Source organism: Dipodomys merriami, unplaced genomic scaffold (assembly GCF_024711535.1).
Source record: "Dipodomys merriami isolate MVZ:Mamm:240054 unplaced genomic scaffold, mDipMer1.0.p SCAF_28, whole genome shotgun sequence".
Classification (NCBI taxonomy): Eukaryota; Metazoa; Chordata; class Mammalia; order Rodentia; family Heteromyidae; genus Dipodomys; species Dipodomys merriami.
In genome coordinates, this window is record NW_027204270.1 from 14,793,108 (window position 1) to 14,816,380 (window position 23,273).

Genomic DNA, 23,273 nt, shown 5'->3' on the forward strand with positions numbered 1-23,273 from the left:
GGGGGCGAGCACTCGTGTTTGAACTCAGAACTTGGGCGCTGTCCTTCAGATTTTCCCCTCAAGGCTAGCACCGCTCGACCACTTGAGCCACGCCCCCCTTTAGGGCTTTCTCCCCCCACTCCCCACCTCCAGCTCTTTTTTTTGTGGTTAGTAGAGATAAGTCTCACAGACCTTTCTGCCTGGGCTGGCTTCGAACTATGGTCTTCAGATCTCAGCCTGCTAAGTAGCTAGGATTACAGGTGTGAGCCACCAGTGCCTGGCTTTTAGAATGGATCTTTAAAGAGCAAATCGCAGTCACTTAGGCAAAGAAGGGCCTTCCTGGTGGATGGAGCCGCAGAAGCCTGGGAGTCAGGTCAGTGGGAGCCTGGGATATGTGACAATAGGAGGGAGCATGGGGCAGAGGAAGACAGGAAGTCATTTCTCCCTGAGCCAGAACATCTGCAGCCTCCTCCAGGGAGATGCCCTGATTTCTCCCACAGCTGTGCCTCCCCTTCTGAGCCTCCAGAGCTCTCGTTGTGGGACCATGGCAAGGAGGCTTCTGCCACCTGGCACTGCCTGAGATCCAGGCCCATCTCTTCCTGCTGACGCAGGCTTATGAGAGTAGGGCTAGTCTGGTTTCTAGCAGGCCAAGCCCAAGGCCCACACAGAGTCCTTCCCATTACCCACAGGGCAAGGCCAGCTCCCTACCTGGCCCTGCATAGTACAGTCTTTGCCAGCTCCTTCTGGCCTGTCCTCCAGGCCCCAACCACCTCTAGTTACCTCCTCCTTCTCTGGGAGGACCGCCCGATCAATCTAGCAAACGCAAACATTATAGGGTTAAATCTGAGTTTCACATATGCAAGAAATATTACAAGTATGCCATGTAGTATTTTAGAAATATGCTAGAAATTGCTTTTAGATGTAAATTTAAGTGTGTGCCTTATAGTTTATTTATCTGCAATGCTGGGGGACAGAACCCAGAGCCTCACATATGTGAGGAAAGTGTTCTGTGGAGCTGTAGCCTCAGATTTTACCTTGCACTGAGCTCTCGTAAACAGGTTTCCCTGGTCTGAAATGCCATTTTCTCTCTTGCCTGGCCATGTCCTGTTCATCCTCAAGATTCAAGGTAAGTGCCACACCTCTTCTAGAACCCTTCCTGGAGGTCCCAGTCAGGAGTTGCAAGTCCAACACATTTTCTTCTAGCTATTGTTCTGAGACACACCTCCACCTCCTTTAAGGGTATGGGTTCTCTAAGGACAGGGGCCCAGGCTTTCAGCCCTAGGCTCAGGCTCAGGACACAGTAGGTAGAGAATGAACACACCTAGACTCACATGCAGTCCCATGATTTACCAGTAGGTGCCACTGTGCATCATAGAATTCTACTCCAGTGGGAACTCTCCGCCCCATCCTGATAAAAGAGAGCTGGATTTCTGCACACGGGTATGGGTGGCCACGTTACCCATGCTGGAAGTTTTAAGTTTCTGATATAGGAGGAAGATAGGAGTAACCGCCAACCAGAGCAGACCCCTTCTCAAATGCTTCCGGCAAGATGGAACTGGATTCTGACACTAGGTAGTTATCCTTAATTGCATCACGACCATGGAAATAGTCCTTTCTCTTCCCGGGGCCTCTGTGTGCCACTCCAGAAAATGGAGAAATAAAAGGCCAACCCCTCAGGGCTGTTGTAAAGATAAAATTAGATTAGGTGGTGCATGGCACGATGGAAGTACTCAGACATCGTCCTCTTTTGGCCTGTTCTCTCTGGAGCCCTTTGAGCTGTGCAGTGATTGAAACCACTGGCGAGGGGAAGAAGTTCAGTAGGAAATCCGCGAGTATTCCTGGGCTCCAGTGGCCTGTCATCCTAGCTACTCAGGAGGCTGAGATCTGAGGATCACAGAAGCCATCCTGGGCAGGAAAATCTATGAGACGCTTATCTCCAGTGAACCACCAAAAAAACTGGAAGTGGAGGTATGGTTCAAGTGGTAGAGCACCAGCCTTGAGCGGTCATGCTAAGGGATGGTGCCTAGGCCTTGAGTTCAAGCCCAGTACTGGCACAAAGAAAAAAAAAGAAAGCCATAACGTGAGTCCTTCCTGGAAATGGAGGGACAGTGAGGCACAGGGTGATGATCTTGGCCATCCAACCTGGCTTTTCTCATCTCTAAAGTAGGCCAACCGTAAGCAGGTAGCACACTGGGTGGTGCGCAGGTCCAGGAGCGGTGGTTAGCCACATGCCCTCCTGGCATGCATGAGGACTTGCCTAGTAAAAGCTGCCTTAACCCTGTTACCCACACAGCTAGAAAGTCCTCAAGGCCATACCAGGTGGATGAATGAATGCACAGGTGAGTGAATGAATGAGTGAACAGACCTCTGCAGACAGAGCCTGCTGCAGGTACGCGGAGTGACAACCTGAACACAGTCTTGGCGTTCACAGCTCACCCCCCCCCCCCCACCGCCCCAATCCTGGCCCCTCCTGCCTGGGCTGGCCTTCTTCCTGGGTCTGTTGAGCAGACATTTCTGTGGAATAAACACTGATGGGGAGCTGCAGGGGGCATGGTCTGTGCTCCAGGCAGCCCAGGAAGATGGACAGATGGAAATGGCCAGCCAGGGTCTCGGAGCACAACCGGCAGTGGTTATCAGAACATCCCGGAGCCCTCTTGGCTGTCTGTTGGGGGCTCTGGGCAGGGTGGGGAGTGATCGTGGGGCTGGGGCAAGGCCCCACTTTTGGAGGGGAGGGAGGCCCCTTCCGGGGGGTGGGGCGGCAGGAGGGTGGGCGGGCTGAGGGCAGCAGGGCTCCTGCACCAAGGAAGACCTGGCGCGTGTGCAATGGGAAAACTGCGGGCACAGGGAAGAGCCCAGGTTAGCGAGAGCCACCGTGGACAGGGCTCTCTCACTGTGGTCCTCTGTCGCTCCCCCCATCTCCCTCCACGTCCGGGGTCTCCTGGATCCCTCCTCCTGCCTCCATCGCCCCTCTGCACACCCCTGGCCATGCACCCACTGTCCCAGCAGGTGCCCCTGAAAATGGCCTGCTTGTCCCCAAAGTGCTCCTGCATGGCCCTGGGCCCCAGAGCTTCAAAATATTGCCCGAATCTGTCGGCCTCTCGCTGGCTCTGCCGCCAACCCGCCCCCCTTCTCCCCCCCCCCCCCCGGTCCATGACACCTGCGCAGGGTCCTCCTGCATTCTATTCTCCACACAGCACGCGGCAGGAATCTAACAAAATCCGAGTCACCTCACATCATTCCAGAACCTTCCCATCCTACTTTAAATGAATCCAGACTCCCAAGGCCAGACATGACGTGGCCTGGCCTCTCTCTTCAACCTGCTCCCCGCCGTTCCCCCTCCTGCCCACATGGCTCCTGCCACGCTCCCTTCTCTAGTCTCTGAATGCAGCGACGTGTCCCTGCCTCAGGGCCTTTGAGCCTGCTGTGCCTGCTGCCGCCCGAAATGACCACTTTCTTCATTTGTCGGCCTGTGAGCCACGGTGCACTTCAAGGCTTCTCTCAGAAGTCACCGAGTGCAGGCGTCCCCTCCCCCACACCAGGACTGTGGCTGTGCCCCCCCTCCCCCGTCCTTCACTGGCTCTGGGGTGGTGATGGGGTCACTGTCACGTTTTCCTAGCCCCCAGCATCGGCCTGGCCCACATAGGGTGATAGAGAGGGCCAAATGGAGCAGTGCTTATTGCCCTGGTGGTGGATGCACCCAACTCTCATCCAGCTCCACCCTGCCCAGCCACTGTGCGCCAGTCCTGTGGCTTTCACCCAGTCTGGGCAGGGGGTGGCAGCGGTGGGGGGGGTGAGTCCTGTCCCCCTGTCCCTCCTCATTCCAGAACTACCATTGGGAACCCTGGGAGGCTGGGCCACCAGACAAAGAAAAAATACCCCGATCCTTGCTCTGCGTCGCTCAGAATGTCTCCGCTCAGTGTCCCCTTCCACTGTTTTTTCTGTTGGCTATTTGAACTCGGGGCCTGGGCGTTGTCCCTGAGCTCTGCAGCTCAAGGCGAGCGCTCTACCCCTTAAGCTACAGTGCCACTTCAGTGTTCTGATGGTTCATTGGAGATAACAGTCGCATGGACTTCCTGCTTGGGCTGGCTTTGAACTGCGATCCTCAGATCTCAGCCTCCTGAGTAGCTAGGATGACAGGCGTGAGCCATCGGTGTGCAGCTGGAGGACACTACTTTGATGGTGACTCAGTGTGGCACACAGGGCGATGCGCAGGTGGCCACCAGACTCTGGGGAGCCTGAGGCTGGTCTGCTCCCAACGCCAGCTCCGGGGGCCAGCGCAGAGGTGGGCAGAGCCCACTCTCGGTTCACACCTCCACCGGCCTCCCAGGCTGGCCTCCCGCTTGCAGGAGGAAATGGGTCGGTTGCGGGCAGAAGCCGCACCGGGGATTCCTCATTTCCGCTCCCGTCTTTGGGGACGAACACTCGGAGTTTCATTTAATCACAAAGCTTCTTAATTAGGTTTTTTTTTTTTTTTCTTGAGTTGCTAAGCCAGCCTCGCTGGAGGAAAACAGAACATCAGGCCCTGGCAGGGCTCGGGCCTTCCCGGGTCTGGACGTAGGACATCGGGTGTCACCGGGCAAGCCTGCCAGGGGTGGCACTGCTTCCTCGCTGCCTCAGGCCTCAGGGCCTGGCCGGTCACTTTCTAGAACCATCCCAACAGGCTCCTATGGAGCAGCTGCTGCATGCCCAGCCTGGGGCCAACATGAGGAAATGGCCAGTCTCCCCGGTGGGAGCTTACTATCTGGCTCAAAGTAGAAGTGGCAGAAGCACCACTCCTCAGTGCTGAGCACATCAGGACAGCCCGGGTGCCGGTGGCTCACGCCTGTCATCCTAGCTACTCAGGAGGCTGAGATCTGAGGATCACGGTTCAAAGCCAGCCCAGGCAGGGAAAAAAAAATCTGCTAAGGTTTTTATCTAGCGGGGCCTCCTCCTCCTCTTCTTCTTCTCCTTCTTTTTCGTTGGTTGGTTGTGGGCCCTGAACTCTGGGCCTGGGCACTGTCCCTCAGCTCTTCAGCTCAAGGCTAGCACTGTACCACTATGAGCCACAGCGCCACTTCCAGCTTTTTCTGTTTATGTGGCGCTGAGGAATCAAACCCAAGGGCCTCCTGCATGTGAGGCAAGCGCTCTACCCCTGAGCCACCTTCCCAGCCCCTGAGCCTCCTCCTTCCTGGGCAGGCTCTGTCAATCTCCTCCAGCCCAAGTCAGCCATTCATTGTGCCACCGCCCTGGGGAGGCCCAGCACCCACCGCCAGTATGTGGGCTTTCAGAGACAGGGTGGTTATGCCTGGTGCCTAGTGGGGTGGCGTTTGGGTGGATCCCACAGAACCAGGCGGGCAGGAGTGGGAGGAAGGTGGGGGCGGGCTCAGAGAGCTCACTTCCTGCTTGGGCTCAGCCCACAGCAAGGGGCTCATTTGCATATTGGTTCAACAGGAATTGATGGGTGTCCCTCGGGTGCAGGCCCAGGGCACTGGGGAGAAGGTGGTGATGGAGACGGAGGTCCGTAACTTCTCGGAGAGGCAGGCTTAACTGAAGGAAGAAGCCGGGTAAGGCTGGGTTCTGAATCTGAGACTCACTAGCTGATCCAGCCACTAAGAGGGTACAAGGGCTGGGCAGGGCCTCAGGAAAACAGGGTCTGGCAGGCCTGCGCAACCCCGTCTCCAGCTCTCTCCTCACAGCCTTTACAAAGGGGACCGTTCCCATCCACTCCTGGTCTCCAGGGGGCTTGCCCACAACCAAAGGCTGTCATTTGCACTATAGTCTAAGTTGAAGCCCTCTGACCTCTTCCCAGAGACCCTTGCGGTCTCTGTGGCTGTTTGGTGCCTCAGGAAGCAGGGGAGGGACTTAGAGGGATTTAGGGCCTGTTGTGTCCAGCCAGGCCAGTGCCTAGTTTGTGTCTACCTTTCTTCTAGACTCCTGTGGCACAGACCCTCCCCCCCTGCCCCCGCCCCCTGCAATCAGGCAGAGCAGATGGGAGGGCAGGGTGCTCCCCTGCCCTCTGCGGAGTACCAGGACCAAGGTGGTGCCACAGCTGCCTCTTTTCCCTCACCCCTCCCGATGAGGGCGTCACAGGTGACCGCTGGCAATAGCGGCTGGCAGGGGTGAGGTCGCCTGCTGAGGGGACTCGGCTGGGCTAAGGATGGAGCTGGGTCTTGAACTCACAGCTCTCAGTCCAAGGTACTCCTTCCAGTCCTGGGTCCCTCGAGGGGGACGGGCAGGTCTGATCTAAAAGGCTCCAAGAGAAGCAGAGTAGCACTGGACGCAGTGCAGCCTGGGAGGAAGGGCGGCCCTCACCTCTCAAGGAGGGGCCGCGGACGGGACACTGGAAGCCTTCCCACACAAGAGGCAGGGGACCGCAAGTCACTGCCCTGAACAGCGTCTTTCTGGCTTGAACTCAGAACCTTTGCCCTTGCTAGGCAGGCACGCCAGCACTTGAATCACGCCCTCAGCCCAAGAGCAGCTTTTTGGAAACCCCATTTTCCCCAGTGTGAGGATCACTTAGGGGGAGAGGGGGGGAGGGGGGGAAAGGAGGAGGGAGGGAAGAGGGCAGGCTACCTTCTCGTAGTACTGCAGCTCGTAGTCTAAGATCACGCCATTGGGCTGGTCCGGCTGGGACCATGACAGGGTGATGCTGTCCACAGTGCGGCTCACCTGGTGCATGATGGACACGGCCGATGGGGCTGCAAGAGAGGCCAGAGGTCAGGGGTCAGGGGTCCTCAGAGGGGGCCAGACGCATAGGAGCCACGGCATGTCGCTGAGGCCACGAAGACAGCTGGGGTTGTCAGGCGGGGCTGGGGGCTGCTGCTGTACCGGTCGCCTTTGGTAACAGACTCGGACAACACTGGCCAACCCAGAGAAGCTGGAGCCCCCTGGGATGCCCTGGGCCCCACCCCAAGGGGCTGCACACCGTACTCTTCCTTTGCTCTATCTAGCAATGTCTGGTCTATTGGGTGAGGCACTGCACAGACCCTGGACATCGGACCCTGGACGTGGCGACAGGGACTCTGGGAGAGAGAAGCAGAGGGGTCCCATGATTCTTTTAACAACTTAGCACAGGGGCCCCCTACCTGCCACAGGACCAGTAGCAATGAGTAAAACTGACCCCTCACCCCCCACCCCCTGCATACATGTGTATTTAGCACTTCACTCCTGAGAGTGAAAAACAGGTTGTCAATACTTGCACGCAAACATTTCCGTCAGCGTTATTTACAACAGCCAAAAGGTGAAGACAATCCGAATAGAAATTATAGCTCAGGCATGGTGAGCTAGACTCTCTTCCTTTTTACTTTTCTTTCTTCTTGTGTTAGTACTACCAGGGCTTGAACTCAGGGCCTGAGTGCTGTCTCTGAGCTTTAGGATAGCAGGCATGAGCCACTCACCCATCTAGGCTATCATTTCTGATCCCAGCTACTCAGGAGGTAGAGATAGGAGGATCACAATCTGAGGCCAGCCCTGGGCACAGTATTCATACTGTGAGAAATAAACTACAAGCAAAAAAAAAAAAAAGGCAAATGTGTGAGGCTCTGAGTTCAAAACCCAGTTCCACTAAGAAAAATATGAAAGAAATAGAAATCTAGCCATGAAAAGGGGAGTCACAGTACAGTGTAGACATATCTCAAACACAGGCTAAGGCCTGCACCAACACTTCTGCACAGTACCATTCTACTTATGAAATATTAGGAATGAGTTCTCAGGGGGCAGAAAGCAGATTGATGGTTGTTGGGGCCCATCAGGGAAGAATGGCTTTTTTGGGAGTGGGGAGTGATGAAAATGTTTGTCTGCAATCCTTAGCTACTCAGGAGGCTGAGATCTGAGGAACACAGTTCAAAGTCAGTCTGCACACTTAAGTCTGTCAGTCTGTCATTTCCAACTAACCACCATAAAGCAGGAAGTGAAGCCATGGATCAAGTGGTAGAGTGCTAGCCTTGAGCAAAACAAAACAAAAAGTGAGAGTTCGAAGCTCTGGGTTCAAGTTCTAGTACTGGCACAAAAAAACCCCAAAAAACAAAGAAGGAGCCATTTAGTCCAATTCCTTCATTTTATACCTGTGGGGTCCCAGGGAAAGCTGGGGACTACCAGAGACCCAAGTTCATGGTCAGCCTTCTCTTGATGCCTTCCCAGCTGTCACGTGTCAGACTTGGCCTGTCCTCCCATTTACCACACAACTGTGCTTTCTCCCCCCACCCCCCATATAGGGGAGAACAGAAGTTCTGAGGGGTGAGGGACTTCCAGAGGCCACGCTGCCACCACTGGGAGGGTGGATTTGAACCCCCGTGTGTTGCTCTGCAGAGGAGCTGCCGTCCACACAGGGAGGGATGTCCAGGCCAAGCTCTGGTGGGGTTTTCCCGGTGGTGTGACCCACTGGTGCCCCTTACCTCCTGAGGCCCGGGGGCTCAGGGTGCCGGGAGAGGACTCACAGGGTGTGGGGAGCACTTCCTGAACTTGCAGCTCTGGGACATATCATGTCAGCCCCCAGCCTACATCCCAGGCCTGGCTGCAGCTCTGGGAACTCCCGATATTCCATTCTCTGGGCTTGATCACTCATTTCCTGCCTCCGCTTCTGTCCCAACTTCCCATGCACCACGGCTTAGGCTGGCAGGTCTCCAGGGCCTGCACTGCTCAAGCTTGGGTGGGCGTCAAGAGAACCAGAAACCTTGTTTCTGACAAAACCCTTCATCTCTGAGGTGGTAAACTCTACGAAAGAATGGGGACTTGGCTGCAAGGAGGCCAAAGAGCCTTCTGATTTATGTCTGTATATGTATATTATATGTATATATATATGTATGTATGCATGTGTGTATTGTCCTGGTCCTTGGCCTTGAACTCAGGGTCTAGGTGTTGTCCATGAGTCTTTTGGCTCAAGGCTGGCATCACTTGAGCCATAGATCTACTTCCTGCTTCTTGGTGGTTGGGATAAGAATCTCATGGACTTTCCTGCCTGGAGCTCCCATCCTCAGATCTCAGCCTCCTGAGTAGCTGGGTGTGCAGATGTGAGCATCGGTGTCCAGTGAGGCCTTGTCTTGGAGGATCTGGAGGACCGGAGTAAGAGAGTTGGGAGGCCTGTCCCTCACGGAGACAAGATCGTCCTGCAACAGCCCTGCGGCCCGGCCCGCCCAGCGCTGCACCGCTTAACACTCGGCTGATCCGTGGGTCTGACGTGATGATTACACTCCTTTCCAGATGAGAAAAGGAGGATGTGTGAAGCGACTCTCTCACATACACTGAGCAAGCCATGGGGCTGGGATTTGAACCCTGGCCCAACAGTGGCCATCTGCCTTCTCTCCTCCACAGAGTTGGCTCTGCAGGCTGACCAGGGCAGTCTGGGAAGCAGAGGTCAGCAGGGGGTTCTGAGGACACCCCAGGAGCTCTACCCCATGGCTCACCTCAGGGGGGCTGGCTCTCACCCGGCTTGGAGGAGGTCTGGGCTGCAGGCTCGGTGGCCGGCTTGGGTTTCAGGCAGCTCTCTGGGCTCTGATCCCCTAAACCCTCTAACTCGGGTGTGGCGAGCAGAGCACATTTGCAGGGAAGATGATCAAGGCAGACCAGAGGGGGATGAGCTGGGCCGGGGCCCCTCTCCTGGAATCCAGGGATTAACGGGGAGAAAAGGGACAGCTGGATGTGTCCTCCAGCCCCTCCTGCCGCCACCTACCCGGGGTCAGGTTTCCCTAGAAGCTGGGCATCAGGGAATTCTGGTATTTTCAATTACCAGCCGGGCACGCCGGCAGGGGGATGGGGTCAGCGGTGCCCTGTGACCCCTGTGGGGAGATGGAGCCCCAGGGAGTAAGCACAAAAGAGGCTTGTGGCTCAGGGGCCGGGCAGGGGGCAGGGCGCAGGGGGAGGGGGGGCTATGGCCTTGTTTGCAGCAGGTGGCCAGGGGCCCTGCTGACCCCTCCCCCAGCTCTGGGGAAACTGAAGTCTCTCTCCAGAAGGCGCTTCCTTCCTCATAGCCAGTGAGGCCGGACAGGGTGTCTGGTGCTGGACGAGGGTCTCTCAGGACTCTATGAGGTGCATAAGGAATCTCGAGGGACTTCTGGGACTGGGGCCTGAGGCCCCGCCTACTGCACGGGGAGTTGGGGGTTCACTGGGGGACACCTCAGTACCCTGAGCACTGACCTCCCACACTTGGCTTTGACCTTTTCACACGGCAAAGGCCCCTGGAGGGAAGATGGAAGAGGGAGGAGGGAGGGGAGGGAGGGAGGGGGGAGGGAGGAGGGAGGAGGGAGGAGGGAGGGCTGGCACTGCTGTCTGAGGCTCATGCCCAGCCCAGATCACACAGTCTCAATGCCTCTCAAACACCTTTGTGTCTGAGATGGGCCCTCAATGGCTTCCTATTGTCCCCTGGAATAAAACACAAGACCAGCAAGGCCCACTTGCCCGGGGTCTGCCAGTTCTGCACTCAGCCCCTCTCTCCAGCACCAGACACAGGAGGTCTTTTCCACAAATGCACACATGCAGTCTGGGAGCCTTGGCCCCACAGCTCTGTCCAGAAACCTCCTCCAGGATGCCTTCCCTGACTACCTCTCCCTTCCACTTGCTCTAGGCCTCATACTCTCTGCATTTTCTTTCGTGTGTGTGTGTGTGTGTGTGTGTGTGCGTGCGCGTGTGCCAGTCATGGGGCCTGAACTCTGGGCCTGGGCACTGTCCCTCAGCTCTTCAGCTCAAGGCTAGCGCTTGAGCCACAGTGCAACTTCCGATTTTCTGGTGGTTTATTGGAGATAAGAGTCTCATGGGGACTTTCCTGCCAGGGCTGGCTTTGAACTGTGATCCTCAGATCTCAGCCTCCTGAGTGCTAGGATTACAGGCGTGAGCCACCAGTGCCTGGCTCTCGGCATTTTCTTTACTGCTTTAACTTTATGTGAAAAGAGGGACCAGTCCCTTATTCCCAGTGCCTGGAACCGTGTGCAGCTCACGGAAAGGCACTTGAACAGTATTTATTGGAGGAAAGAAAGGAGAGAGGGAGGCTGGGAGGAAGGGAGAAAAGGAGAAGGGAAGTAGGGAAGTAGCAGGGCAGGAGGAAGTGCTCTCATGACAATATGCTTGCTAAAAGACATAAGCCAAGAATTGCATAAAAGGGAGGGAAGTATGTCATTCTCCTTCCATCCTGTTGCCTGGGACATAATGTGATGTCTGGAGAAACTGCAGCCATTTTGGTCCACAGAACAAGAAGTTGTACATTAAAGTGTGAGTTGTCATCATTCCTATCATCCTGCATTCTTCACACATAGGATGGAGAAGACCCGTTTTGTCTGTATCGTCTTGTGCATACAACTTTTGCATGGTTAGTACCCCTCCTTCTCTCTGATTGTGGCTCATGTGACTTTGTGTGGCCAATAGGATATAGGCAGATAAAGGCTAAGCAAAGGCTTGAAAAGCCTTGGTTTGTATCTGCCAGCTGGCGTGTACCTCGTGCTGGTGACTGCCACGAGGCCATGGTGAGCGGAGTAGTCGCTGCCCCTCCACCCTCCTCGAGCCAGGCCCACTCTGGACCACCCGAGAGCCGCCGACCCCCAGACACCACGGAGCGCCCACGAAACCCGAAGAGCTGCCAGCCACACGGAGCAGACAAGCCGCAGACGGACAAACGGGTGGACAAATGCACCCTGACGAGGCCGGGGCACCGGAGACTTGGCTCCAGCTTCTCTTCTGCCGTCGGTCTGGAGTTCAGGACTGGCCCTACACAGCAGTGGGCTCTGACTTCCCTCCCCACAGGACCTGGAGACCACCGCCATCTTCCCCAGGGACGCGCACAAGGACCCAGGCAGAGGGGCAGGCCACAGCATTTGTCCAGCAGGTCGTGAGACTGAGCCATTGTGTGCCCACCCATGGCTGGCGGAAGGGCTCGGGGAGATCCTTCCTTCCCTCCCTCCTCCCTTCTCTCTCTCTCTCCCTCCCTCATCCCTCTCCTTCCTTTCTTCTTCTTCTTCTTCTTCTTCTTCTTCTTCTTCTTCTTCTTCTTCTTCTTCTTCTTCTTCTTCTTCTTCTTCTTCTTCTTCTCCTCCTCCTCCTCCTCCTCCTCCTCCTCCTCCTCCTCCTCCTCCTCCTCCTCTTCCTCCTCCTCCTCCTCCTCCTTCTCCTTCTCCTTCTTCTTCTTGTGTGTGTGTATGTTAGTATTGGTATTGGGCTTGAACCCTGGGCCTGTGCACTGTCTCTTAGCTTTTCTGCTCAAGGCTGGTGCTCAACTACTGGAGCCACAGTTCCACTTCCCGCTTTTTGGCAGTTAATTGGAGATAAGAGTTTCACTTTTCTGCCTGTGCTGGCTTCCAACAGTGATCCTCAGATTTCAGCCTCCTACTGAGTGGCTGGGGCTACAGGCGTGAGTCACTGGCTCCAGCAAGAGTTGCAAGACTTTGCATGAGGAAGTGGTGTGGCACGGTGGCCTGGGGTGACTAGGGTATTGTGGATGCGCTATGCTGGGGATGGGCTGAGAGATCCCGGGAGGCCCTGGAACACGGCAGGGCCCTGCTTTCCTCTTCCTAACAGGAAGTGTGTATACGGTAAGCACTCTGGGGGGGGGGTGATGCACAGCAGGAGGTCCTTCTGCAATGGGCAGGACAGTAAGTCTCTCCAATGACCACACTAATCCTGGGGACCTGCGACAATGTCACCTGTCGCATCCTGGTTATCCAGGTACACTCAACTTCATCTTATGTACCAGTTGGGCATGGTGGCTCACACCTGTAATTCAAGCTACCCAGGAGGTAAGATCAGAAAGACTGAGCTTCCAGGTGGGCCTGGGTAGAAGTAAATCCACAAGATCCCACCTCAACCAATGAGCTGGGTATGGTGTCTCATGCATCTGATCCCTGTGGCGCAGGAGGTTGTAGGTTAAGGTCTGAGGGTTAAGGTCTGAGGCTGCCTCCGGGAAAAGCACAAAACCTTCCCTGAAGAATAAGGAACATAAAACGGGCTAGGGATGTGGCTCAAATGGCAGGGTGCTTGCCTAGCAAGCACGAAGCCCGAGTTCAAACCCAGTAACACCAAAGCCCTTAAAAGGGGCTGGTGAGCTGAAGCAGGTGAAGAGCTGGGCGCTATAGCTGCTTCTGAGACCAGAGGCTCCATGTAAGGACCCCAGAGGGACCTGGGGAGCTCAGGGCATACCCAGATGATCCCACGCTAGCAAACAGGGCCCTGACCTTGCCTCCTGCCATACGGAGCCATGAGGGCCTAGGCCTGCGCCCCCTCCGGTCACCCATGGGCCTCTGGGAGAGAGGAGTTAGGCAGGCCCGGCCCGCGGTCCTCCCTCATTCCCTGCCCGACTAATGCCTCTGCTTCATCACAGGTGACCCCTCCCCACCCAAAGCTCATTCCCCAGGGCGTGGCCCCTGTCTGAGGGAGGGGCCCTGCGTGCCCCAGTGACAACAATCCAGGCTCTCCCAGTCCTGCCATCGTAGAGAGGACCACCACTCGGCACTACAGAGCCATTGCGAAGGGGCGTCTGCCCCCCTCACACAGGAGGGGAAGCGGCCATTGCTCGCTGGAGCAAATGCAGGGCTATGCTCTACCCAGGAGACCCCGTCCGTGAGGCGGGGCCCAGCCCATGGACAGGAAGTGGCCGGCCAGGCTGGGGTCAAATGCAGGTTTGAGCTGGGCACTGGTGGCTCACGCCTGTCATCCTAGTTACTCAGGAGGCTGAGATCTGAGGATCATGGTCTGAAGCCTAGTGGGCAGGAAAGTCAGGGATACATTTACCTCTAACTAACCAGCAAACAAAGAAAAAAAGAAAAAAAGGCTGGAAGTTAGGCTGTGGCTCAAGTGGTAGAGCACCAGCCTTGAGAAACAAAGCTCAGAGATGGCACCCAGGTCTTGAGCTCAAGCCCTAGTACTGGCACTAAAACAGAAAAAAAGAAGTCGGTTTGTCCACTTGACTGACAACCTAGACCATGTCTGGAACCTGGTGCAGTGGTGGTGTGGCAGGTGGCTGTGTGTGTGTGTGTGTGTGTGTGTGTGTGTGAGAGAGAGAGAGAGAGAGAGAGAGAGAGAGAGAGAGAGAGAGAGAGAGAGAGAGAGAGAGAGAGAGAGAGAGAGAGAGCGTGCGCGTGCATGTGTCCTGCACAGGCCCTGCGTCACGGGAAGGCCTCTCCTCCACTCCCCACAGGGACAGGGCTGTCCCTGACGGCTTCAATGCCATCTCCCAGCGCAGCGCTCCTGCCCGCCTTTCCTCCCCTCCCTCCGGGTTCCCTGGTATGTTCCTGTCTTTTGGGTCCAGGAAGAAGGCAGGGGCCTGATGCCCGGGGCCCTGGATGCCGGGTCTGCATCCTCCTTCTTTAAGCTCAGCCCCTCGGCCCTGAGAGGCTCAGGAGAGGCAGAGTGTGTGGTGAGCTCTGGCTGGGGATGGGTTTATGAAGTCGGAAGACGGCGCTGGCCCTGCTGCGGGCCTGGGATCGGGAGCGACGCTCCCTCGCTTGACCAAAAGAAATCGCTTTTCCTTTTAAGGCAGCGAGCAGGATATTTATTTACTGGATTTCAGAGTCTGTCTATGGATGCACTGGTGGGGAGATCATGTCCAGGGCCTGCTCCCGGCCCTGCCCTGCTTCTCCAGGCCCCGCCTACCTCACCCCTACCCTGCTTCTCCAGGCCCCGCCCACCTCCCCAAACCCTTCTGCAAATACTCAAGGACTGCTCCCTGTGGGGGTGTCCCCAGGGCGTCCCCTCCCCCTCGAGGTGCCGGGAAAGGCTTGCTGAGGAAAAGCAGACCCACTGCACTCTGCCAAGCTGGCGGAGGGGTGGGGAAGACGGACGGCTCAGGGCTGGAAGGCAAGGCTGAAATTGCAGCCGCAGGAACCTGGAGGCCACAGTGCTGGGGTGGGGGAAAGGAGGACTCCCACCCAGCTGGGAGTCAGTGGAAGGAGATAAGGTTGGAAGGGCAGGGCTTGTGCAAAGGCCCTGTGGCTGACCAGCCTGGTGCTCAGTTGGGGGTGGGGGAATGGTGGCTTGGGGAGGGGCTGAGTCTCTTTCCTGCCTCCGTGTTTCTCCCGGGACATCTTCCTCCGTGTAAGATCTCACCTCTCTTTGTGAGGAGCCCCTCCAGGCCTTCCAGGTGCGCATCAAACACCTCCCCCTTAGGAAGCCCTTCAGGAGCACCCTGCTCGCTACCCAGGAGGGAAGGATGTCCCCAGTGGCTGTGGGCCTCACTCCTGCCCCTCACCTCACAACCAGGGCAGAAATCATCAAGGGCCGGTGACTGCCTGGGGTAACTGAAAGGCACGGGTTCCCAGCTTCACAGAGGGACTTGGCACAAGCAACGTCATATTTCTGGGCCTCAGTCTTCACCTCCAGCAAAGGGGCTGAGGTGGGGAGGGCGTGGGGCTGGGGAGGACCTGCAGGGACTCAGCGTCCCTCGGACGGGAGTTTCCTTTCTGTGGTGTGGGGACAACCGCTCTGGCCACTTGCTAAACATGCAAATCCTCGGGTTCATCTTGGGGATGAAAATCCCCGTGGGGGTCAAACGCAGTCCGGTGGGAAACTGAGGCCTAGGAGGAGGAAGGACTTTCCTAGGTGTGGCAGGAGGGAATGGCATCTCCTGGCTTTGCCATGGCCTTGCTTTGGCCAACGAGGGATGAGACACAGCTCCTACCATGGCCCCTGCCTGTCTCCTTGAGAGAAATAAGCCTGGGTAGCTGCTGGTCCCACAAGGAGGAAGAGACAGAATGTATCCTGGACTCCTGCCTAGTGCAGACATGCTGGCCAAGAGAAGTCAAGCTCTAGCTCATCACACACATACAATGAGCAAGGAAACACACGTTTACCGTTCTCAACAACCACATTTGGGGGAGGGCAGTTTGTTATGCAGCACTATTGCCGCAGTAGCTGACTGATACATTAAAGGTCTCACAGCACATGGAAGGCAAACCTAGAATCTGAACCAGCTCTCTGGAGGGCCAGGGATGTGGCTCAAGCAGAACAATGCCTATGTTGTAAGCACAAGACTCCTGAGTTCCAGCCCCAGAGCTGCTACCCCGGCTCTCCTGTTACTCACTGCACAGCACTGCTGCCACTGGTCTCCCTGTCTTCTTCTATCCTAAGAAATAGAGGGGCCTTTGGGTCCCTAGCTCCTTGAGGGCCAAAACCACCCGCTCACTTCTGGCCTTGTCCATATGGGGGGAGGAGGAGGAAGCCCTCTTCCTTTTTTTTGGGGGGGGGGAGAGGCAGGGGTGCCAGTATTGGGGCTTGAACTCAGAGCCTAGAGCTCTGATGTAACTTTTGTTCAAGTCTGGAGCTCTACCGCTTGAACCATAGCTCTACTTCTGGCTTTTTGCTGGTTAATTGGAGATAAGAGACTCACAGACTTTCCTGTCCAGGTTAGCCTTGAACCATGATCCTCAGATCTCAGCCTCCTCAGTTGCTAGGATTATAGGTGTGAGCCACCAGCACCTGGCCCATTTCCATCCTTGAATGAAGGTTGAGTCTTTTATGTGTTAGCAGCATACAACTTTGACGTTCTGTACTACACACTCGGCCAAAGGCAGCCGTTACTATACACAGCACTCCAGGGGGGAGAGAGGGCGCACACCCCCCGGGCTGGACACCCCACGCGAAAAGCTTGGGAGAAGCGTCTCTCCGGAGGGCCAGCGGGGCTCCTGCCTCTCCCCCCTCCCCCCTCCCCTCCCCCGGTCCCCCAGTCCCCCGGCCCCTGCCGACTCACCTGCTTGGTTGGTAGTGATGTTCACAGAGGCAAACTGCGGGGAGAAGGGGCTCTGGTCAGTGACGCCGTTCACAGCCTGGATCTCGAAGGTGTACTGGGTGTGGGCCAGCAGGTCGCTGATGTAGACGCGGGGCTCGGTCAGGCCCAGCTGGCGCGGCGCGTACTGCACGTTGTCCCCGCAGCGGGTGCAGGCCCCCCGGCCCGAGCCACAGCTCTTGCAGATGATGTTGTAGACGAGATCCTCGCGACCCCCCGAATCCCTGGGTGGCGTCCACTCCAGCATGAGGGAGGTCTCGTTGACGCTGGAGATCACCGCCTGGGGTGCTGAGGGAATGGCTGGGGGGGAGGGGATGAGGTGTCAGCGGGGGGGGGGGGGGAGGGGCGGGCTCCGAGGCCCCACCGCCCGGCTCCACATCCTAAGACTTCCTCCTGTCCACCCACCTGCGAGAAACTTCTAGAACATAGCTTCCTCCTGGATATCTCATAACTGCTTTGCTTTTGGGGGGCTCCAGCCTCCTTGGCATTTGTTTTCCCCCGGGGATGGGTGCTGTGGTATCTGGGGCGATACCTATATCCTGTCTTTTCCCACCTCTCTTTCTAATAGAACCCAACGTTAACTAGGATGTTAATTTGTCTGTCTAGAAGGTTCCGTTTCCTTCGCAGCCTTCTGTGGTTTAATGCTGGTCACTAATAAAGGACAGAGGTTGTTGAATTAGGAAATGTGTCTTAATCGGGAGACAGATAACTGTCGCATGTCCCTTTGTCCTTCCTTCTCTTTGGCTGCCAGGAATGTGTTTGATGACTGGAGCTTTGGCAGCCCTGTTGGACTTCAAGGATAGAAACCACATGTTCTAGACGCCATCCCCCTGACAGAGCGCCATGAGCTCCTTTCATGCAAGAGGACAGATCTGCGTGGGTTAAGCATCTGGGGTCAGTTTGTGTTATCTCCTGCTGAAAGCACTCCTGATGGACACACACATGGGTAGAGGTTCTGCTTGTATTGTTTTTTTTTTTCCAGGAAAACCTGGCCTGGGATTCAGGTGGAGGCTGCCAGGCTGGCCCCTGGGCAGATGCTTCTGCACGGACGCCACCTGGGTTGGCGCCCCTCCTGCCACGCCTCCCCTCCTCTGCCCCTTTGTAAAAACCAGACCTCGGCTTCATCCTCCCCACGACCTGGCGGAAGGGGGTATGAGCCAGATGCCGGGGCCTGTGTTCCATTTCCTGACCATCAGGCCCGGCCCGGTCCCCGCCCAGCCCTCCCTGGGCCCATGTGCGGGTGGACGTACTTGTGCAGGGCATGTCCAGGGGGTCCAGGTCGGCCCTGTAATATCCGTTACGGCAGACGCAGTTGGTGGCCCCTTCAGAGGTGGTCCGGCTGTTGATGGGGCAGTGGGTGCAGGCCTCGTCCCCTTGGTTGGCTTTGAAGGTTCCGGATGGACAGCCTGGGGGAGGAGACAGGGAAGGTTGGTTCCTCAGGTGCTGGGGTCCTCAGGCACCAACGTGGCAGTCCTAGCTCCGCCCGGAAGAGTCTAGTCTTCCTTCCTTCCTTCCTGCCCCATTTGTCCATAGGCCCTGAGTGGCCCCTAGGGTAGATCCTGACCCTCTGGGGGTCAGGAGTTATGGCCCCAGTCTCTTTGGCTAATGCCTGGCTGGCCCCTGCTAGCCAGCTGGGGATTGCTGGGTTTGGTGATTTCATTATGGGAGAAAAATCCTAGGACAGCGTGCGGGGCGTAGAGAGGTGAGGTGGGCCCGGGCTGGCCTCCCTGCCCTGGCTTTCAGTCACTGTGGCCTACACAAGGGCCTTAACCACTCTGGGACTCGGCCTCCCTAGTTGTAAATGGTGATTCTAAGGTCCATGTCTGCAGGTGAGTGTTTTGCACAAGCGCATGACACGCACCCTAGCACAGAGCGGGGGCCCGGTGGGTAGGGAATTTATTATAATAAAGGGGCTGCAGTAGCAGGGGGAGCCGAGGGGGGCAGTGTTTGCGCCTGGCCAGCACCTGGAGTTCTGCCAGGGCCTGTGACCTTCGCCCTCCACCATGTGCTCCAGCCCTGCAGCTCAGAGCGTGGGGTTAGGGTCGACCACAGACAACTAGCTGTATTGGATGTGTTCACAAATTCACCCGTGCTTCCTGCTGGCCCCAGGCTGAGAATCCAGGGTTGAGGGCTGGGCCCCGCCTTTCTCCCAGCCTGTCCTGTGGAGTCGGGATTCAGGCTCTGCTGAGAGGCATGGAGGGCTCTACAGAGCTAAGTGGGGATCTTGGGAGGTAAGAGCCTCCTCAGGGTGAAACGCTGCTAACTCACCTACAAGCCAGGGGCGCTCACCCAGAGGACAAGCAGTGCAGTCCTGGGTGCTGTGTGTCCTTCTGAAAGTGACTCTACCTTTCTGAGCATCACCTTCCTGGTATGTAAATAGCTACCATACATTTCCCTAATCAATCTTTTCCAGCCCTTGTCTTCCATGAGTCCCTTCCACATACAAGACTTATTAGCGAAGCATCCTTCCCCCAGCCCCTCCGCCAGCACCACACTAGGGCGTATTATTCATTTAGGGGTCTCTTGTGTTTTTGTTTTTTGGTTGGTTGTGGTGCTTGAACTCTGGGCCTGAGCTCTTCAGCTCAAGGCAAGCGCCCTACCATTTGAGCCACAGCACCCCTGCCAGTTTTTTGGTGGTTAATTGGAGATAAGAGTCTCATGGAATTGCCTGCCCAGGCTGGCTTTGAACCGTGATCCTTCAGATCTCAGCCTCCTGCATAGCTAGGATTACAGGCATGAGCCACCAGCGCCGGGCTCCAAGATACTCTTATCTCCATCCAATTAACCACCAGAAAAACTGAAGTGGAGCTGTGTCTCAAAAGTGGTAGAGTGCTAGCCTTGAGCACAAAAGCTCAGGACAGTATGCCAAGGCCCAGAGTTCAAACCCCAGTTACTGGCACACACACACATACACCCCAACCATGCTGGGGCTCAGTGCACAAGCCGAGGGCAACACCCACAGGACACCAGACCTCCCCCCACCCCCCACCGGGGCTGATGCCTCCTGGTCTTGGCGGGGCTCTCCGTCTCTTGAGAAGCAGGGAAGATCAGCGCTTGGACACACACGACCAGTCCAGTGGCACCGACCTGTCACCGAGGATGGTGACAAAGAGTCCCTCACTTGGGGCATCATTACAGCCTCCATGGCAAAGTTGGGCATCCAATACCAAGCCCAGGCACACTACGCCCAGCACTGACTGCCCTCCTGTAGTTCCAGCCCTGTTTGCAGGATCTGACCTGTCCTGACTTCCAGAAGCTCAGCGGAGACCGCCGTCTCCCTTCTGTTTCAAGACAGGATAGAGGCAGAGCGACGGCCCAGCCCAGCAGAGGGTCAGCCAGAGGCCACTTCTGCCCCCATCATGCCACACCACCTTCAGAAACTCCCCTGAGTTCCTGAGCAATGGCCCACTGCTGCCCAGGGTCCCCCCCCCCCCCCCCCCCGTGGCACTACCTCCCGGGGCCTGGATCCTCTCCCACTTCCCTTTCAGGTGCTGGCCTTTGCTGTCTCTGCTGGATGGAGGGGTGTCCCCCACCCCGGCACTGCCCTGGGATTCTGGGACCATTCAGCCACGCTGCTCACAGCTTGACTCTGGCCAGTGGTCAGCCCTCCCCCTCTGTGGGGAGGAGGTCAAAGGCTGTGTGCCCTCCAGGGAGGGTCTAGAACCATCTTTGAAGATGCCCCAAGATCTGGCTCCTTGTCCCGAGAGCAGGTCCAGCTGGACGCCCGCTCCATCTGCTGGCCAGTCCCCGGCAGGCTGGCGGGGGGCTTCTCTCGCCCCTCCATGCCTGCCAGCCCCTCCATCTGGACTGTCTTCCCGCGGCTGCAAGTCCAGACCCCTCTCAGCCACCCAGACCACCCCCTTCCCCAGGCGGCTCCTCATTGGCTGTGCTGCCTGCCCCCGCCCCGCCCCTCTGCTTCCTACAACCTGCTCCCCTCCATCTTGGGAGGTGGTCTTTCCCTCCACCTCCCCCCACCCTCACGCCTCCTCTCTCCCACCCCCTGCAGCCAATCAATTACCAGGTCTTCCCTCCCCAACAGTTCCCACTCTGGCTCTTTTTTGGCTGCCTCCCACCCCTGCGGGCATCTAGAAAGCTCTTCCCACCCACTACCCTGAGCCTAGCAGGGCCATCTGGCCTCTGCCCGCCCACCCTCCAGAGCCTGGCTTTCTAAATGTGCAAACCTTTCCCTGTCACTTAACAAAGGCACAACCGCAGACAATGGAATATTATTCAGCCACCAAAAGGAATGCAAGGCTCATACGCATTCCCACACAGGGGACCTTGAAAACATTGTGCTCAGTGAAAGGAACCAGCATCACAAAAGTACAGTTCCATTTATAGGAAATAGGTCCAGAAGAGGCACATCGGAAGAGACAGGAAGTCGATGCGTGCTGCCAAGGGCAGGGGACGGGGAGAATGGGAAATGACTACTAATGGGGAACGGCTTCCTTTTGGGCGATGAGAGGTTCTGAAATTGATTGTGGTGTTGTTTATATGGTCCTGGGGCTGCGCTAACACCCATTAAATTGGACACCCTGAGCAGGTGGGTTGTGAGATCTGTGCCCAACGTCTGATGAAGCTGCTCTTCAAAATGTCTCCTGGGGTCTCCACCTCCCGGCCCCCTCCCCCAGGCCCATCTCCCCAGTTTCGAGGTTCACCTCACCTGGTACCAATGCGTCCCTACACTCACTCACATTCAGTGCCCGTCCCACGCCCCTCGGGCTTGCTCATCCTGCCCTCCCTGCCGGAATGCTCCGACCCAGAGCGAACTCTAGGCTACCAAAGCTGAGCCCAGGGCATGCTGCCCGGAGATGAACGCACAGCCACCAGGCACCGCCCAGGGCCACCCAGCCACCTCAGGACCTGTGGGACAGGGTGCTGATTCTGCCCTGGCCCCTGCTGCGGTGGCCGGCGTGGGACAGGACAGGGCAGTCTGGGCCTCTGCACTCCAGGACTTTAGCACCTTTAGCCTGAGATCTGGAACACAGCAGGTGGGCAGCCTGCAGGGAGGAGCGTGGCTTGGGATGAGTGGATCCATAGGAAGCATTTAGGACCCAGCACCAGGTCACACAAAGACGAGACACCAGTACTCACAGGGCAGGTGAAGACAAGAATTCTCTCACACACCAGGTGCTAAGAGCTACCTCTGGATTCCCTCACTTAATCTACACGACACGACCCTCCAATTTACAGAAGAAGGAAACTGAGGCTCACACGGGCTGAAGAGACCACCTTGAGGCGACAGAGCTAGGAAATCGCAGCACTGGGAGTTGGGCTTCTAGTCTCTAACCTTAGGCTCCAGGACTCATCACACAAGTTACCTCCAGGCCTCGAGGTCAAAGACACAACACCAGGGAAGGCTGGGTCACTCAGCAAGAGCGGTAAAGCCTGGCTCTCAGGCCCAGGACCGGGAAAGGAGGGGGGCAGGGGGCGGGGCGAGGTGGCCAGCTGCCCCTGCCTTCTGCAGATGCCCAGAGCCCTTGGCCAGGCAACCAAGGTAGAGATGGAAGCCAGCCCGGGACTGGGAGGGAAGATTACAGGGAAACAGCTTTTCTCCTGGCCTGCCCCTTGGGCTCCGGGGAGAGGTGATAATTGACCATGTGAGCCCAAGTCAGGCCAAGGCAGGGCTCCATCTGGGCCTGGCATGGTAGGGCTGCTAATTGGCACTGAGTGGTACTCAGAGCCCCGATGGCTGGCCCGCTGCCTCTGCCCCCCTCTCCTCTCAGGGGTGCTGATTTCATCTCAAGGACTCCCAATGCCACCTCGGAGTTAACTGCTCTGTCAGGCCCCCGTGCCAGGCTGCGGCTCAGAAGGCACGGCTCTGTCTACCTGGGGGTCCTGGAGGTGGTCAGCTTCCTGCCTGGGACAGCTAAAGAGCTTTGCACCTGCAGCAGACATTACTCCCTCCCCCCCCCCCCCCCCCCGCCCCACGCCAAAGCAGAAATCAAACCTGGGCACAGACTTGCTGTGGCCAGGGATGAGTCCTGATCCTGCCTTCCGGTCCCTGTGTGACCCTTAGCAAATTACCTAACCTCTCTGTGCCTCAATCTCCTGCTGTACAATGAGGATACTACTACTACTGCTACTACTAGTGACTTTGTATCTGTTGGGAAGACTGAGTCAAAAACAGTAAGGAAGTAAGTAACCAAGCATGGCGTACCCTGAGAGGGAAACAGTGCTGGCGATGACAAGGCACCCTGTATCTGAAATGCCCACTTTCAGGGCACCTCTTATCTGAAATGCTTGGGATCAGAAATCTTCTGGATTGCAGAGTATAGACTACGTGCATATAAAACATCATGTGGTATCTTGGGGCGGGAGGGCCCACAAAATTCATTTCTGTGTCATCTATAACCTGTGCCTGTAGTCTAAAGGTAATCTTACACTGTCTCCACTTGTGGGTCTTGAGGGTTTTTTTATTCTGAATTTTCCCACTGTATTTACTTGTCACTGAATACACAGCCCACAGCTGACTCGGTGCCCCTGCTTGGAAATCCAGGCAGGGACATCGGCCCTTCTTCAGGAATTCAGGGCGAGCGGCAGAGACAAGAGTCACAAATATCCTCCGCAGGCCTGTCTCAGCCCCCAGTGTGTGCGAGGCTCTGGGGTACTGAGGAAA

General features: G+C 56.8%; 1 protein-coding gene across 2 annotated transcripts in view; it reads right to left on the reverse strand.

Moving 5' to 3' along the window:
- The window catches only part of Ephb2 (EPH receptor B2), a 101,186-nt gene that overhangs the window by 20,031 nt on the left and 57,882 nt on the right, over positions 1 to 23,273 (reverse strand). For both annotated transcript variants that reach the window (XM_070037673.1, XM_070037672.1), the window contains exons 3-5: positions 17,905 to 18,060; positions 16,619 to 16,954; positions 6,532 to 6,656 (exon numbers count right to left, since the gene is read on the reverse strand). In XM_070037673.1, the coding sequence (XP_069893774.1) occupies positions 6,532 to 6,656; positions 16,619 to 16,954; positions 17,905 to 18,060 (617 nt within the window). The remainder of the gene's footprint in view (positions 1 to 6,531; positions 6,657 to 16,618; positions 16,955 to 17,904; positions 18,061 to 23,273) is intronic.